Source organism: Leuresthes tenuis, unplaced genomic scaffold, assembly GCF_036924035.1.
Source record: "Leuresthes tenuis unplaced genomic scaffold, fLeuTen1.0.hap1 SCAF_1, whole genome shotgun sequence".
In the NCBI taxonomy this organism is placed as follows: Eukaryota; Metazoa; Chordata; class Actinopteri; order Atheriniformes; family Atherinopsidae; genus Leuresthes; species Leuresthes tenuis.
Genome location: NW_027325355.1, coordinates 13,736,362 through 13,752,475, shown reverse-complemented (window position 1 = coordinate 13,752,475; position 16,114 = coordinate 13,736,362). Strand labels below are relative to the sequence as shown.

General features: G+C 42.4%; 1 protein-coding gene across 1 annotated transcript; it reads right to left on the bottom strand.

Annotated features, from left to right (window-relative positions):
* Positions 1-1,669: 1,669 nt before the first annotated feature.
* obsl1a (obscurin like cytoskeletal adaptor 1a) lies at positions 1,670-15,668 on the bottom strand. The gene is made up of 25 exons (XM_072379179.1): positions 15,444-15,668; positions 13,246-14,474; positions 11,446-11,715; positions 11,043-11,303; positions 9,842-10,153; positions 9,476-9,742; positions 9,105-9,380; positions 8,528-8,642; positions 8,104-8,264; positions 7,729-8,001; positions 7,364-7,639; positions 7,001-7,276; positions 6,635-6,910; positions 6,280-6,555; positions 5,917-6,186; positions 5,552-5,818; positions 5,202-5,471; positions 4,838-5,104; positions 3,807-4,073; positions 3,451-3,563; positions 3,171-3,324; positions 2,834-2,995; positions 2,630-2,734; positions 2,287-2,553; positions 1,670-2,178 (listed from the first exon to the last, which is right to left on the bottom strand). The coding sequence occupies exons 2-25, from the start codon at positions 14,426-14,428 to the stop codon at positions 1,901-1,903; spliced, it is 6,642 nt and encodes a 2,213-aa protein (XP_072235280.1). The 5' UTR covers positions 14,429-14,474; positions 15,444-15,668; the 3' UTR covers positions 1,670-1,900.
* Positions 15,669-16,114: the final 446 nt, after the last annotated feature.

The window sequence follows — 16,114 nt, the reverse complement described above, 5'->3', positions numbered from 1 at the left end:
AATACACCATAATACACCTGTGAATAATAAAACAGTGAATAACGATGTTATACGATAAGGTGATAGCTAGATGAATAACGATTCACTAAATTCAGTATTTGTTCTATTTAATTGCTTCTGAAGTTGAGATGTCTCCGAAACCCAAGCTTCCCTCAGTACGGCTCAAAAATCTGTTTGGGTTTTTACGGAGTTTTTCGGTATCTGTACGTTTTTGTTTTTTTTTACTTTTTAAGAAAGCATTGTTATAAGATTGCATTATTGCACCACCTTTCCAGTATCACGATTGATTTGGATTCACATGTATGGTATGATAACGTTTAGAAATAAGGTTCTGTTGCCATGCAACAGACAGACGACGTATAACAAGAGGGACCATAACCAAACGCATGAGAGGGGAGACTCTATTATCCATGACCAGAAGAGCCAGTAACCAACAACATTGGGTGGTTTAAAAAAAAAATGGAACTTGACAACACCTCAGATGGAGTCGATCCAGAGTAAGTTGTTCCTTGTCCATGGTCTTGTTTGAGTTATCATTTTGAAGCTGATTCTTGGCAAATGGGGGAGACCGGGTATGGTTGTAACACTTTTTGCTTCAGCACCTGTAACTCACCGTATTTTTTTAACTATAATTCTCAAACTTTTATCTAAAATACCCACATTTGTTCACTACATGTTGCATCTATTTAAGACCCTGCACAAATATCACAGACCTTGTGTTTTAATGTCAAACGTGGTGTTCCTTTGTTACAACCTACCCCACTGGGTTGTGACACTTAGAGAAATGAAGCAAAAACAGAGGCCACACCTTAGAATATGCTTGAAAAATAGATGTATTAGGATTATTGTATTGTATTATTTTTTTCCCACTGCCTAGGCCTGCTTAAAAATGAACAAAATCAAGAAATATTGGTAGTTTTCTGAAAAGGGATGGTTGTTACAACCCACCCCAACACTGCCTGCCATTGTTTAGCCAACTGTATTTGCATAGCGGTATGAAATTACCAGGGGTAAAATGCATCACATTCTGCCTAACCAACTACAGTTTAAATTACTGTAAATCATATGGTTTTAGTGGCAATTGTATAAGTATAAGAGTTTGGTGTTGGTCAAAAATATTACTTTCTTACCTCAAAATCTGTTTTTATTCAATAAAATCTGCATGCATCTGTTTCCATGCTTGACAACAGAGCAGAAAGTGGTAAAAACACTGAAATGATCATCTGACTCCTATCTCATCCCTGATTGGTAGAATTGTTGGCATTACAACTCTCCGTGTTACAACCATACTCAGTCTAGAAAGCACTGAAATCCCTGGTTGAATTGTGCGAATTGAGACTGGAAAAGTTTGTGGGGGTCTTGTAGTGATTTTACTTTTTTCTTTTTTTTTTCTTTTTACGTACAGTCCATTCTTTCGTGAAAAACATTTATTTAACGTTATACGCCAGAAGCCAGAAGATAATATTACAGCTAACAATAAGCTACATAGAAATAGATCAGAAGGGGGAAGGAGTAGATGACCAAAACCCCCCCACAATGGCTGGGAGTCGAACCCAAGTTAACTGCTTGGAAGGCAGCTATGCTCACCACTACAACACCATCGCAAGACAAAGTAAACTGTAATGGTGACAAAATATCAATTCCTTTAAAATGGTTTTATTTTTCAGTGAAGTCAACTATAAATCTCAATCAGGCAATAGTAAATATTATCTACAATGTAAAAAAAAATCTCGACTGACATTGCTTAAATGTCTGGTTCGTCTAACCCCACTAAAACCCTGAATATGCCTGAAATGGGAGGAGAGGCAGGCCATCCTGGCCTTTTAAGATGCTTTAGACTGATTTAGTGAATCAGGCCTGCTCATTTCCTCCTCCTCTGACAAGCCACTTTCTTTTCCATCTACTCTCCAAGCACGCTGAGCGTTGCGCTGCTCTTTGCCTTGCCCATAGTAAACTTTACTGTCCCGCTCATGTCGACACTGGTTTCCTTTAGGGTGAGCTTATGGATTGTCCCGTGGCTCTCCAGGCGAACGGAAGGGCCTGGCTGGAGGGCTACTCCGTTCAAAGTCCAAACTGGAGGCTTATTTATGGCAACAGACACCTCACACTGGAAAGAAGCTGGTTCCGTCTCTACAACCTCCACATCCTCGAGCTCTCTCACCACCACAAGAGCCTGGGCTGCAGAAGCATGCAAAACACCATTATGGACTTGCGCAAAATTAGCACACAGGGACATAAATTTGTTAACATTTTCTTGTACATACATCATCGTTTAAAAAAACTCACCCTCAACCATCAGTTTTGCTTTGGATGTGTGCTCCCCAACCTCAATACTGTAAGTGCCCTCATCCTCTACAGCCACCTGTTGAATCACCAGTTTTTGGGAGCAACCATCAGCCACAATGTCCATGCGATCCGAAGAAACCAGCTCCTGTGTGCCTTTGTACCAGGTCGCGCTGCAGCGGGGCGATGACACGGTGCATTCGAGGATAACACGGTGTTTCTCCAGGGCTGTTCTGTCCCGCAGGGGCTTCACAATAGAAACTGGAAGTTCTGAAATTGGAGGATTTCATATGAAGGTGATAAAGTTCCAGGAGGAAAATGCAGGTAAGACTGAACATGGACTCACCTTCCACCTCAAGGTATGCTGTTGATGCCACATCCCTGGCAACAAAACGAATTTCTCCAGCATCTTCAGGTTTAACATTACACATCAGCAGGAAGTGTTTGGTCCCTGGAAGATGAAAACAGTCCTTAATTCCTGAATGATTGCGTGCAGAATATTCCAAAATTTGTTTCTGTCGCTTTAAGTGGATTCTGTTCCACCTCTGACCTTCAGTGCGCATCTTTGTCGTGCTTGTGGGCCGGATCTTGTGGCCGTCCTTGTACCACTCCCCACTGATGTCCTCCAGAGAAACTCCACACATGAAGACGGCGTTCTGGTCTTCCTGGATGTAAAGATCCTCAAGATCCTGCACTATCCCCAACTCGTGCTCTGTGAGGTCAGTCGAGAGATTAAGGGAATTGGAGTCGAGTCAAAAAGATATTTGTGGACAAACTTAAGGTTGACCACTAGATGGAGGCATAGGATCAACTAAAGTCTAACCACTTCACAGGGAGTTCAAAAATAAATCTTTAAAGGAATATGTGTTATTGCATAATGCAGTTACCATAAACCTCCAAGGAACAGGATGTTTCGACTTCCCCTGTTTCACATGTGTAGGAGCCTGAGTCAGATGGGGAGCATTGCAGGATCTGGCAAAACCTCTTCCGACCCATAGAGTAGATCCGGAAGTTCTTCCCTGGCTTCAGCTCAGTCCCGTTCTGATTGACAGATCGAAGACAGTGACAGTTTTCTTCTAATTTTCACATACCGAAGCCAACAAAGACTTCAACAGTGACCCAAATCCTAATCAACAGCAAGTAAAAACATTGCAGGGTTTGCTTTACCTTCAGCCACCTGACTTCAACATTTTGTCTGGAGAATTCACACTCCAGAGTTGCAGGAAATTCTTCCTCCACACGGACATCAGTCAGCGGTTTTAGGATGGACACCGGTGTCTCTGTCGGTTCAGTCAGTCCAATTTTTCAGACAGCAAATAACACAAATAACAACACAATCAGTCATTTATTTACGGACGTGTGACGTCACATTTAAAGCCATGACACCATCAATTCTTTCTGTCTTTCAGTGGTCCGTTTGAGAACTTTAGCGTTGCAGTGCGGTTTATCCGTATCTTTTGTAAGCATTTTATGATGAATAAAAGCCAAACCACAGAGCTTCACAACCACGGGCTTGTATTTACCTCTGACTGTTAGCCTTGCAGTGGTGCGCACCCCCTCAGCTGAGAAGACGATGGTGCCTGTGTCCTCCAGAGTCAGGTTGGACAGGGTGAGGCCGTGGACCTGCCCGTTGGTGCTCACTCGCCACTGGTTGTTTGGCTTCACTCGGATGCCGTCCTTCTGCCAAATGCCTTCCACATCTGTGTGGGAGAGCTCCACCTCAAAGGAGGTAGTCTCTCGTTCAAAAGTTTCTTGGTCAGTCAGGCCTTTGCGGATGGAAATTTTTCGGGCTGAGCAGAAGATTTGTGGAATGGTGTCAAGATTAAATGTCATTTTGCATAAAAACATCATACAATTTAAAAACAAGCAGAAATGCTTAGGCAAACTGAAAATACGAGCCAAATTTGAAGGATGCAACAATAGATTAACTCATATTTATGGTATGCATTTTCAAAATGCTGACAGCACCAATGGGAAAAGCTTACACTGTCACTGTACCTTGAAAGTACTTTGTGTTTCAAGGGAAACAAAAGGTGGTTTAAATATAGACACTTTTGGCATCACAAGAACCACACCAATGGTAGAAAGTCCATTGTCACAGTGTCACTCAGTGCACTATTGTGTAACACTAAGGCTGTGTTTCAAAGCCCCTTTCACACTAAAAGATTTAAGCCGTACTATTCTTAGAGCCTTTTTGCACTGTGACATACTGTGAAAAACACCTTTGATTTGTACTACACTTTGCCAGAGCTTTTCTATGGCAGGTGAGATGTGAGTTAAAGGACAAATGCAGTACACCAGAATCTTGAAGATAGAGCCTAATAATTATTCAGCTTTCGTGTTTCGGTGTAAAGATGAACGTCTTTCATCTCATTGCAAATTACATTCTCGGTTGAACAGACAGTGTACAAAGTCATGATTTATTAAACCAAAGTAATCAATCGTTGCAACCTTAATTCTCTGCCTGGGTTTACTTCAGAACTTGGCCAGATTTTATTCAAATCGAAACATCTTCAAAAAACATTTTATTCAAACCCCATCACGAAGCACTTACGTTCTACATTGAGTTTGACCTGAGTCCGGTCGTGCAGAGTCTCGCAGCGATAGGTTCCTCGGTCAGACAGAGTCAGGTTCTGGATGGTGAGGCTGCGTTTACAGCCACTCTGGGCCAGTGTGTGCCGGGGACCGGACTGGATGACCACCCCTTGCCTCATCCACTGGACCTCACCAGTCTCCAAGCTGATCTCTGTCTCTAAGGTGGCGTCGCCAAACTCCTCGGCCATAACGGCGTCCATCCTCTTCGTAAACATGACCTGTGCCTCTGAATATGAGGAGAGACAGAAATAAAAATTACTTTGAGCATGTGGTAGTTTTTGGTAACAGTTTTTGGTGTTGTTTTGCCTTGATAGTGGTCTTACCCTGAACTTTGAGGCTGGCTTTGCTCATCTGTCCTTCAGCTTCTGCTGTAATCCTTGAACAGTCTAACATGTGGCATTTTTTTATCACTAAAGTGTGGCACAATCCATTCTGGGTTGCCTGGAAACGATCACCCAAGGCGATGGGCTCATTGTCCATGAGCCAGGTCAACTGGACGTCATCAGGAGACACAACACACTTGAATGTGGCATCTTCTCCTTCTAGCACAGTGGTGTTGTGAAGCTCGGTGAGAAACTCAACCACTCGAGGCACTGAAGAGGCAGTGGACAGTTAATGAAGCTCCTATCTCTCATAAGAAAAAACAGAATATCTGACCCTTGAGTAGACTTACACTCTACTCTGAGTGTTGCAGAAGTCCGATCATCTCTGGACTCACAGACATATTCCCCTGCATCTTCTCGAGTTAAACGGTGGATGGTCAAACTTCTCTCAACCCCATCGGCCCTAATGGAAAATCTCCTGCTTGGGACCACTTCTGCACCATTTTTCAGCCACTGGACGTCTGCTTTTGGCTTGCACACCTCACAGCGCAATGTCACCATGCCATCGGCATGGGCCACTGTGTTTTGGAGAGGCTTTACGAATCTGATTCTCATTTCTGTAAAGCAAAATAGTTGTTTTTTCATTACTTTTCAACCCAAACCAGGACTTTCTAGAAATGTCCTTGCAAATGCGTAATTAAACAGAAGTTCTAACCTTTCACCAGCAGACTGAAGTGGATCTGGTCTGTGTTGGCATCGCAAGTGTATTCACCAGCATCAGAACGCCTCAAAGGCTCGATGATAAGAGTGCGTTTATGGCCCTCCATAAGCGCTCGAAAACGGTCGCCCTCGACAGCTGTCCAGTCTTTCATCCACCGAACTGGAGCGCTTTCCTTGGACACATAGCTCATCAAGGTCACGCTCTCTGCTTCATACCCCGTCACAACAATGTCATCCTCCTTGTTCACAAATGTAACTGGAGTATCTTTGATGGAAAAGAAAAGAAACACAGCAATCAGGCACCGTTTTGGTTTTTCTCTTTACCTCAGAGACTTTGGAGGTATACACCCCCAGGTACCTTTGATCCTGACAATGCTGACCATCTTGTCATCGATGGCGTCACACACATACTTTCCAGAATCGGAAGGCTGTATACATGAAATAATAAGTTTCCTCAGTGCGCCGTAGCTCTCAATGTAGGTACGGGAGTCATTGGTGAGCAGCGTATCATTAAGGTACCACTGGACAGGAGCGCTGGCACGGGACACCTCACAGGCCAGGATGAGGTCATCGCCTGCCACCATCTCCTGGTAGTCAGGGTCATATGAGTTTCCCACAATGGTTACCGGAGGCTCTGAGGGCAAAAGATTTTTTTAAGTTACTTTTTTCAAAGAATTTGGATCAGACAGCAAAATTAACTACATTATTTTTACCTTCCACCTTAACCTGGAAGGTGATACTGTCGTCTCCAACATCCAGGAAGTATTCTCCTGAATCTTTGAGTTCAGCGTTCAGGATGACAAGTGATCGAAAAGTACCTTCTTCCTCTTCACAGAACCTTTCATCACCTTCAACACGACAGCCATCCTTGTACCATTTGATTATGGCATTGGCTCTGGATAGCTCACACTCCAGCACGATGTCGTCCGAAACCAGGAACTTTAGATCTGTATTCATCTCCGACTTTCTTAAGATGTTCACTGGTGGCTCTGAGGAAAGAGAATTTCACATTCAACTTCATAGTGGTTTTATTAACCAAAAAAGGAAAAAACATCTCCAAGGCAACCGTTGCCTCCTACCTGAAACTGTAACCTGGAAATCAATTTTATCGTCAATAGCATCGCAGGTGTACTTCCCAGAATCATCTGGAGTGGGATTGTGGATGGTCAGATGACGAATTAGGCCATCCTCTGTGATAGTGATGTTGTTACTTTGTTTTACTTCTCTGCCATTTAGCCACCACTTGACTTCTGCTGTCAGCCGGGACACCTCCGTCTCCAGAACAATTGGTTTGCCAGCAAAACTGTCCAGTATATCAGATTTGTTTTTGGGACGCATAAGCATCACTGGCGGCTCTGTAAAGGAAGAATGAAACAATTAAAAAGGAAAAAGACACACCTCTTTGTTAGAGAACTCCAGTGCTACATGTCTCTCCTGCATACCTGTAATAGTGACCAGGAAGGCCACAGAGTCATCTTCAGTGTCACAAACATACTCCCCTGTGTCATCCACAGTGGTTGAAGGTATAACCAGTCGGCGTTGGGCCCCATCCACCTCCAGGATCAGGTTTGGGTTTTCCTCTACCTCTAAACTGTCTTTGTACCATCGAACTGGAGCATCGGACATGGAAATCTCACAACTGAGCTCCAGCCTCTGTGAGGCCAAGTGGGTCAATTCCACCTCGGATTCACTGGGGCAAACAATTCGAATTGGTGGATCTGGTACAGCAGGAAAACATTCAAATCAAACCACCGAAGCTTAGTGTAGCGATTCCACATTTTTGTGTTAGTATAATTAAAAGTTTTACCTGTAACAGTTAGCTGGAAAAAGACAGAGTCTCCATCTGTTTCACAGACATACTCCCCTGTATCCTCCCTTGAGCCACAGAGGATGGTCAGCGTCCTGTAAGGACCCTCCGATATCAGCTGGATGTCGTCACTCTCCTGAACCTGCTGGCCATCCTTGAACCACCTCACTTTCCCGTTTGAGCGCGATAACTCGCACTGCAGCCGGATCTCCTCTGATACATAGCCCTCCATCACAACGTCATCTTTTGGTTCCACAATCATCACCGGAGGCTCTGGATTTATCGTTGAAGAAAATAAGTGAGGAGAAATCGAATTTGATGTGTAATCATTAAACATTAAGTGGACCAGCAGGAGTCTGATACTGGTCAGCGTACCTTTGACATTGACTGTGAACTCCATGCCATTATTTCCTGCCTGGCAGGTGTAACCTCCAGCATCTGAGGTTTCTGCCGAGCGAATGATTAGCCTCCTCATGGTTCCCTCTGACTGCAGAGTGACGTTGTCACTCGGTTGGATCTCACAGCCATCCTTATACCTGGGTCACGAGTTAGACAAAAACAGCTGTAAAATAGAGGTTCTCAAACAACAGACTAAATGGAGATGATTTTCAGTTATTGTGTTTGAGTATTGACTCCTCCAGATAACATTCAGGCAGAGCAGAAGAATGTTATGGGACAGTTGCACACAAAAGACATGCAGGTTTACAGAATTAATCCAGATTTTTCCAATTTTCATATCCAGATTACAATCTCTATGACTTTGACGAAAACACTACAGTTTCACATTTTTCTGTCTTACCACACAACTTCAGCATCATCTCTGGAGACGTGGCAGAGCAGCACCACGGGGTCCAGCTCCATACTGCTCTTATGGAGCTCTTCCTCTGGGACTGGACTGAACTCCACTGGGGCACCTAAAAAAAACAGAATGATAAGGTGATCATTGTCAGGCACTTGAAAACAAGCTATAAATTAAGCAAGCTCTTGGAATGGCATTGTTTTATGGTTCGACTTGCTAATAGAATTAAGTGGCAGCATTTTTTAATGTTATCGCTTAATCTTAATATCTGTTTATCGGATGTGTTTGTAGCTTTTACAGTCAGAAAAATGGAAAAAGACCTCATGATCGATGAGCTTGAGGTCTCAATTTCGCATTTTTTAGTTAATGTCAGTTAGAAATTTGGACATATATGTTTTAGAAGATAACATAATGACAATTCTGGATCTATATTCTTTGTGAAAACTCTTCCATAAACATTACATTTATGTCTATTTGAATCTCTTTCATTTTTACATGGATTATTAGACAAGCAAGGACCGAGTTCTTAAACATACATACTTTACACTTTACAAAAAACCTTACAAAAACCTTGTACCTGCAACATCCACATTGAATTTGATTACATCCCCGGAAGTTTCACATGTATAAACTCCAGAATGAGAGGCGTCTGCTGAATGGATCACAACCCTCCTCATATTCCCATCCGACTGGATGTTTAGGCCATCGGTCACCTGGAGTTCCTCACCGTCTTTGTACCATGATACTTTGGCAAATGGGTGGGAGACTTCACAGTAGAGCACGATGGCATCACCTGTGTCGACTCTCTTTTTGCTCTCTGACTCTGATAGTGGAGTGAATTTCATCACGGCAGCTGTAAAGGAAGCGAAAACATAAAACAGGGAATCTCCAAAGAAATGCATCAAACGTCTGCTGAATTCAACACAATTAGCAGGCTTTTACACCTACGTTTAACCTTGAGCACAGCTGAATCTCGGACTCCGTTGGCTATGAACGTAATCTCTGCTGTGTCTTCAGGTGTTTGAATTTCTTGGATCACCAGCGAGTGCTTTGTTTGGGTTTGTTTTATCGAATAGCGTCCGCCGTTCTGTAGCTGTGTGCTATTCAGAAACCAGGTTCCAACCAATGGGGCAGACAGTTCAATGGAGAAGTGAGCATCTTCTCCTTCCACCACCTCACAGCCTTGGAGATGGCTGTGGATCTTGGGACCCGGTACTAAATAATGTAGAAAAGTAGAAGTAAAGAAAGACAGGATGTCAAACTTGGAAGTTCTTTCCAACAAACAGATCACATGAACAAGACAAGGTTGCTCACCAAGGTGGATGACTTTGGGAAACTCCACATGGCCACTCCGTCCGTACTTATTCATGCAGCAGACACGGAAACGATAGTTGCCCTCGCACGGCACGCTGTCCCCGGTAACCTCAGCTGAGGTGGTGGTCTCTGAGGTGAAACACTTCTGCCACTCCTGAGATCCCACTTCTTGCCTTTCCAGCACAAAGATGGAGCGTGTGGAGGTCTGGCTGTTGGGGGCCGGCACCCAGGTGAGTAGAGCGCTGTTGGGTCGGTCTACGTCCACGTCCATTTTGGCCTCTACGGGACAGATAGGGGGGCAGTGTCTGGTGGCTTTAGGAAGGAAAAGGAAAACATTTCAAATAATGTTGGGTTTAGAGACTGCAAGATATTCACATGAGCAACTTGACCTTGTCTGAAGAGGATCGACTGAACTGTTTTATTTTTTTTAAATGTAACATTTGTGCAAAGAATAAATCAGCAATGGATATGTTTTAAGAGAGTTCCTGAACTAGACTTCTGAACCTCTGCTTGTGTTGTCCTTTCAACCATTAGAAAATCTTGTATGTGATGGGGGGTTTTAGCCATTTAGAGAGTTTTGTTTTTGAAGGGGAGGTGCTCCTGTTTGCTGCTCTACATTGAGATGCGGTGGCACTACACTGCATATATACCAATCAAAGAACCTGACAATGAAAGCATTAAAAAAACAACCCTGATGTGTATCATGAGCGACAAGGGGAGAGGTTCTGTTTTCATATTTGGTTTCTTTGCCTTTTTCAGATTTCTGCTGTCTCAGTTCTAAGCTACATAATGTTCTTGAAGTATGTATTATAACAAATGATTATGTGGCTTGAATTGCTCGTGTTCTTTAGAACCAGTGTGCTTCACCTCAAACTGTGGAAAACAATGTACAACCATGATTTCCTGTTGTAGTAGTTGGTAGTGGCGTTTTCTGGAATGGTTATGAATACATTGTAGCCCCCAGAGAACCAAGGTTTTCTGGCAATGGGAAGGATTGAATCTGCTTGCTTTTGCTGGTGTACATGTTTAAACATTCTTCTTTTGGTGAAGAAGAAAACCATTTAACATATTAACAAAAAGCTACACACACTATCTTCAGCCTTGCATAAGTAGCACACACATGCAGAGCTTCAGGACAAGGTTGGCTATTCTTAATTGTTTCTTCAATGGATTCAACCATTATTGGCTGTCCTAAATATACCTTTGACCTTGAGGCGCGATGAAGTCTTGGATCTTCCTGCGACGAATGTCACAACCCCCGTGTCATGATAGGCGACATTGACAAAGACCAGAATGTGAGTCTTGCCAAAAGACTTGAGAATCATTTGGTGCGTCTCGTGTAGCTTCAACCCATCTTTGAACCAATGGACCTCCATATCGTCGTTTTCCACTTCAACGCAGAATGCTGCATTCTCACCCTCCAGGACCTCCAGCTTCCGAGGAAGTTTACGAACAATGCTACCTGTCGGTATGAAAAAAAAAAAAAGTTTAGTTTACATTCCTTTGTTAAGCTTATCTTAGAAAATTAATGATGGAAACTGATGGAAATTGGGATGGTTGTGGAAGGTGGCCCACAATAAAGTAGATAAGTCAGTATAACCAACCTTTAACTGATAGCTCCGCAATGCTTTTCCCTCCATCAGGCATCTCACACAGGTAGACTCCATCATCATCCGTTCCAATGTCGTGGATAGTGAGCCTTCGCTTGGTTCCTTTTTGTTCCATTCCATATTTGCTGCTGGGCATCAGCCTCTGGTCTTCAAGGTACCAGGCAGCTGGGATCGTCTCATCTGGTACCTCACATTCCAGCACAGCCATGTCCCCTTCCTTCACTTCCACATCTTTTAACTGGCGCCTAAACCGCACAACTGGGCCTGAGCAGCAAGAGAAGTTCACATTTTGCACGATATGTATAAATGTAAAAGTTGAATTGGCTGAAATTGTAGCGATGAAATCATGAGTACACGTACAGTACATTTGTCGCTGATGGCTTAAACAAACAAAGACTAAACATGCAGTCGTGAAAAAGCCAATATTATCTGTTTCAATATTAACGTTTTCTCCATCAGGACGCAATTTTAAAACAATTATACTACACTATTTAAATGATTTGGTCCCGATACATGAAGTCCTATATAAAATATATAAAAGTGTACTTTATTTTTCAAATGATTCAATCCTAAAAGAAATAACTTGAAACTCTGATATTGCAACTTTGCCCAAGACAAGTGCAAATTATGTTATGAGTAGTTTAATCATATTTGTCTTAATTTATTCGTACTGCAATGTTAACCCCAACTCAAAATGGAAGCTTATATTGGTGGAAAATACAGAAATGCATATATGAAATGCTATGTTATACTGAGAATCGAGTGTCCATTGAGAAAGGATTAGGACAAAATAATTAAACACTTTGAAAAGTGAAAACTTGAAACATTTTAACTGTGCACACAGTCCACTGAGCACAACTGCAGCATTGCGACCTAATATTTTTCTCATGTTATTGGAGATATGCATCACTGACATGACGACTCCCTTATTTAGTCATTAGCTATTTAGCTTAAACGGTCACTTGTTTTTCACAGCAAAGTCTGATCTTTTTGTCATTAATATTAGTCAGACTGACTTGATATTGGCAAAAATGAAAGAAATCCTTGCCTGCACTCTATCTCCACACTGTCACCTCTGACAGAGACTAGTGGTTTTCCTTCTATGCAGCTTATTGTTAGCTTTGATGCGAGCTGTAATGTTATATCCTTATATGTCAGTCGCTTTGGATAAAAGCTTTTGCTAAATATATAAACATCAACAGAAACCATCAGTTCAGAGAAGATTAGATTTTTTATGGCTACCATTTTTTTCACTGTATCAGCAACAAATATGGGATGCAGTAACCTCCGACTGTTGTGCATTATTCTGATGAATTTCACTCAAATTTGATGCACGTAAGTAATACGTAGGCATCGGTTTACCTTTACTTACTTAATCATCTTTGCACAACCTGAAGACATGTCTTAGGAACCTTAAATTGGAGCTATAGGCTTTATTTAACTTTAATCTGAATTTATGCTGCACCAGCTTACTTGTAACAGTCACTTCTTAAAAACTTTCGTGCATAAATCCTTATATTTTTAAGGGATCATGTGAAGCAGTTTCATTCATGATAGTATTCTATTGTTGATTTTTGTTGGTAGTACTTTAGTGGCTTTAAATCCAACTTTTGTCAGGCTATGGTGCTTACTACACCATTTAAACTCAAATTATATGATTTTTCTTGTAGCTATTTATCCATGAAACACTTGAAAGAGACCAACACAAGTTACAATGCATCAACTATTGACTCTGTTTTTCATTTAGATAGAAATTCAAACATTAATTGATCTAAAAAAGATATCATTGCTTACTTTTCACAGACAGGTGAACAGCGCTAAGGGTGTTTCCAAGAGCGTTTGATGCAGCACACACATACAGCCCTGTGTCCTGCACTTTACAGTACATAACCTTCAATGTGTAGTAACCCTCTCTATCCTCAAATATCAGATGACGTCTGTCGGGCTCTAGAGGAACCCCGTCTTTCTTCCAGATGATCTCAGGTTTAGGCTTGCCTGTCACAAAGCAACGAAACTTGGCGTGCTTCCCTTCTGTTACGGCAAACTTTTTGACTTTGGACGCGTTGACAGGTGGCTCCTCTGTTAGCTTTGACAAACTGAGCCGCCCACCTCTGTGCTTTGGTGACCATTGGCTGTTAGTATGACCATTTGAGGACCTTTTACTCTCCTCCCGCTCTGGTATGGGTTCGACAAGAAGGACAGCTCCAGCCAAGGCCTCGCCATGGCAATTTACAGCTTTGCAGGTATAAACACCTTTGTCTGGCATACGCGTCCTATAGATCTTGAGCTGGAACCAACCCCCGTCTTGACTGCTCACGCTGAAGTGGGAATTCTCAAAGATATCATTCAGCTTTTTCCCATCTTTCTCCCATGTCACTTCAGGCAGAGGTGTGCCCCACATTTTGCAGGAGAAGGCAGCATCCTCTCCCCGATCCACACGCAGGGACAGGGGCTTGATGAGGAATCGTGGTTTATCATTGGTTGTTAAATCAATATCATCAGGTTTTTCACTTAACCCATTGTTCCACTTGTGCTGTCCGTTCATTTCCTCTCCATTTGCACCATTTTGAACCATGCTGTAGCCATTAAGGTGTCCTCCAAATTCCTCATTTCCCTTTTTTGATTCCTTCACACCATTAACCCCCAGTTGCATCAACTCCCCATCTTGTGTCTGGGCCTCTGCTTCCACTTTGAGCGATGCCGCTGCATAGGTCTCACCTACACTATTTCTAGCCTTGCAGATGTACTGGCCAGCATCTTGTTCGGTCACATTAGTAATGGTTAACAAGTACACCTTTCCTTCCTCTGAGAGCTTGTATCGTCCTTCAGACGAGATTTTGGCGTTTTTGCGTTCCCAGATGACATCTGGACGAGGGTCTCCACCAATTTGGCACTTAAGTGTTGCATCTGTTCCACACTGTGCCACTACAGGGCGTGGGTAGCCTAAAACTCTAGGAGCGCCACCAAAAATATCCATGACACCCGCGTGAATGAAGATTTAGTCCGAAAGTTTCGCCAAGGAACTAAAAGATGAAGAAAATGTATAGTTTAGTAGGCAATCAACTTCAGTGCATTCAGTGGTTGTCAAAAGTTCAGGACTTGCTCAAATTGCAGTTCTTTGATGAAGTCTGGGTAATCTAATCAGCAGAAATAACTATTTGTAGGATTTTTTTAAAAGTTTTTTTTATGGTTTTGACTGTGGGGATACATTTCCTCCAATAGTTGCAGATAATTCTACTCCGGTGTGCTCTAAAACTGATATGATCAGGGATTTGAATGAAATCTTTCACAGCTGAATAGAAAAGGCTTTTGAAATGTCTAAATGCTGGGTGCAGTTGCCACAGCTGAACCGGGGTAAACGTTTAAATCCAAGTCGGGTGTTTACAAAATGTTTAGTGGTTTAGTCAAGTTGGTTTCGACGCACAACGCTCTTGGTTGTCTCACAGCTGGTGCTGTAACTCATTGAAGAGTGTATTTATAAAGTAGTATTTCCAAAATAAGACGCTGCAGAGCATGCGTCCCATTGCACACAAAAAACCTTTTGCCGAAACACGCTCTAAACTAGGATAAAACTGACCCGTAAATCCTTGCAAAAATGGGTCATGCTTTATCTGCTGCATCCTCAGTGTATTAAAGGTTTCACCTTGCCTCTGAATTGTTGGTTTGTTTTCTTTTCAACAACTGCAAGGTTTAGTTCCAACATAAACCATTCAATATCTGTTAGCAGCTATTTTCCTCTTTTACAAAGTAAACCTGAAATGTTCTTAATGCAGCTCATAGAAAACGTTTCTCTCTTCTATGGTTCATGTCTTGCTTTCATGTTATTTGTAGCTTTAACAGGCTTAGTTACTATTTTTGGTGCCACATCAATAGAAGTTATACTTAAACGAAAGAAAATTGGACAGTAAGACAGAACTGCTTCTAAAACTGACTAGAAAACTGCCATTTTTAGAACTGTATCCATTTAAAAAACATCCACGAAATAAACTTACCACTCTGCCACAAGTGCTGTCCTCTCTAAAGCGTTCCGTCACTAATATGATGTAGAAGACGCCTCCTCCAGAAAGTTCAAGAATGTATCAGGAAGTTCAGATAACTTTAGGCCCCTCTTTCGGTTATTCTTTGACACATAAAAACAGTGATTTGATGCCCCGTACAACAGTCACGAAGCTCTGTAAAACTCTTTAGCTGTATCCTTGGTTTATTTGCACATTTTGGTTAATCTTCTGATCATTGAGCGTCTCTGCAAAAAAATTTGAAATGATATCTTCCATTCACAATTGGCGGGCAGTCGTCCCGGGTGTCATTTCTTGCTCGTGTCCTCCTTGTTTGGCGTTAGGTTGCAGGTAGCAGAAAGGAAAATTTCTACAGTTTTTCAGTTGACTGCCTGGTGTATGCATCAGCTCTTATTCTATCATTGACCAGCAGCAAAAGAGTCAGGAAGGGAGGGTTGGAATGGAGCGGGGTTGGAGGGTATGAGTGTGTGTGTGTGGGTAGCAGCTGCTGCCACTGCAAGCCATCCCCTAAAAATACCAGCAGCATTGATGACGCTGGTCCAGATAAAGTTAGGCTCTCCATTCAGAGACGATGGCCCACTAAAGATAGAGGGGAGGCCGAGGTCTGCATTGGATCACTCAGCTCAACAGATATCCTGACTTAAACC

What these genes read in the sequence shown, in the direction of transcription:
- obsl1a (XM_072379179.1), bottom strand. Translation starts at nt 14,428, where the DNA reads ATGGATATTTTTGGTGGCGCTCCTAGAGTTTTAGGCTACCCACGCCCT. An exon ending in GATGATGCTGAAGTTGTGTG is followed by an intron (nt 8,265 to 8,527) that starts GTAAGACAGAAA and finishes CTCGTGACCCAG; the next exon opens with GTATAAGGATGGCTGTGAGA. An exon ending in TTGAAGTCAGGTGGCTGAAG is followed by an intron (nt 3,325 to 3,450) that starts GTAAAGCAAACC and finishes TCTGTCAATCAG; the next exon opens with AACGGGACTGAGCTGAAGCC.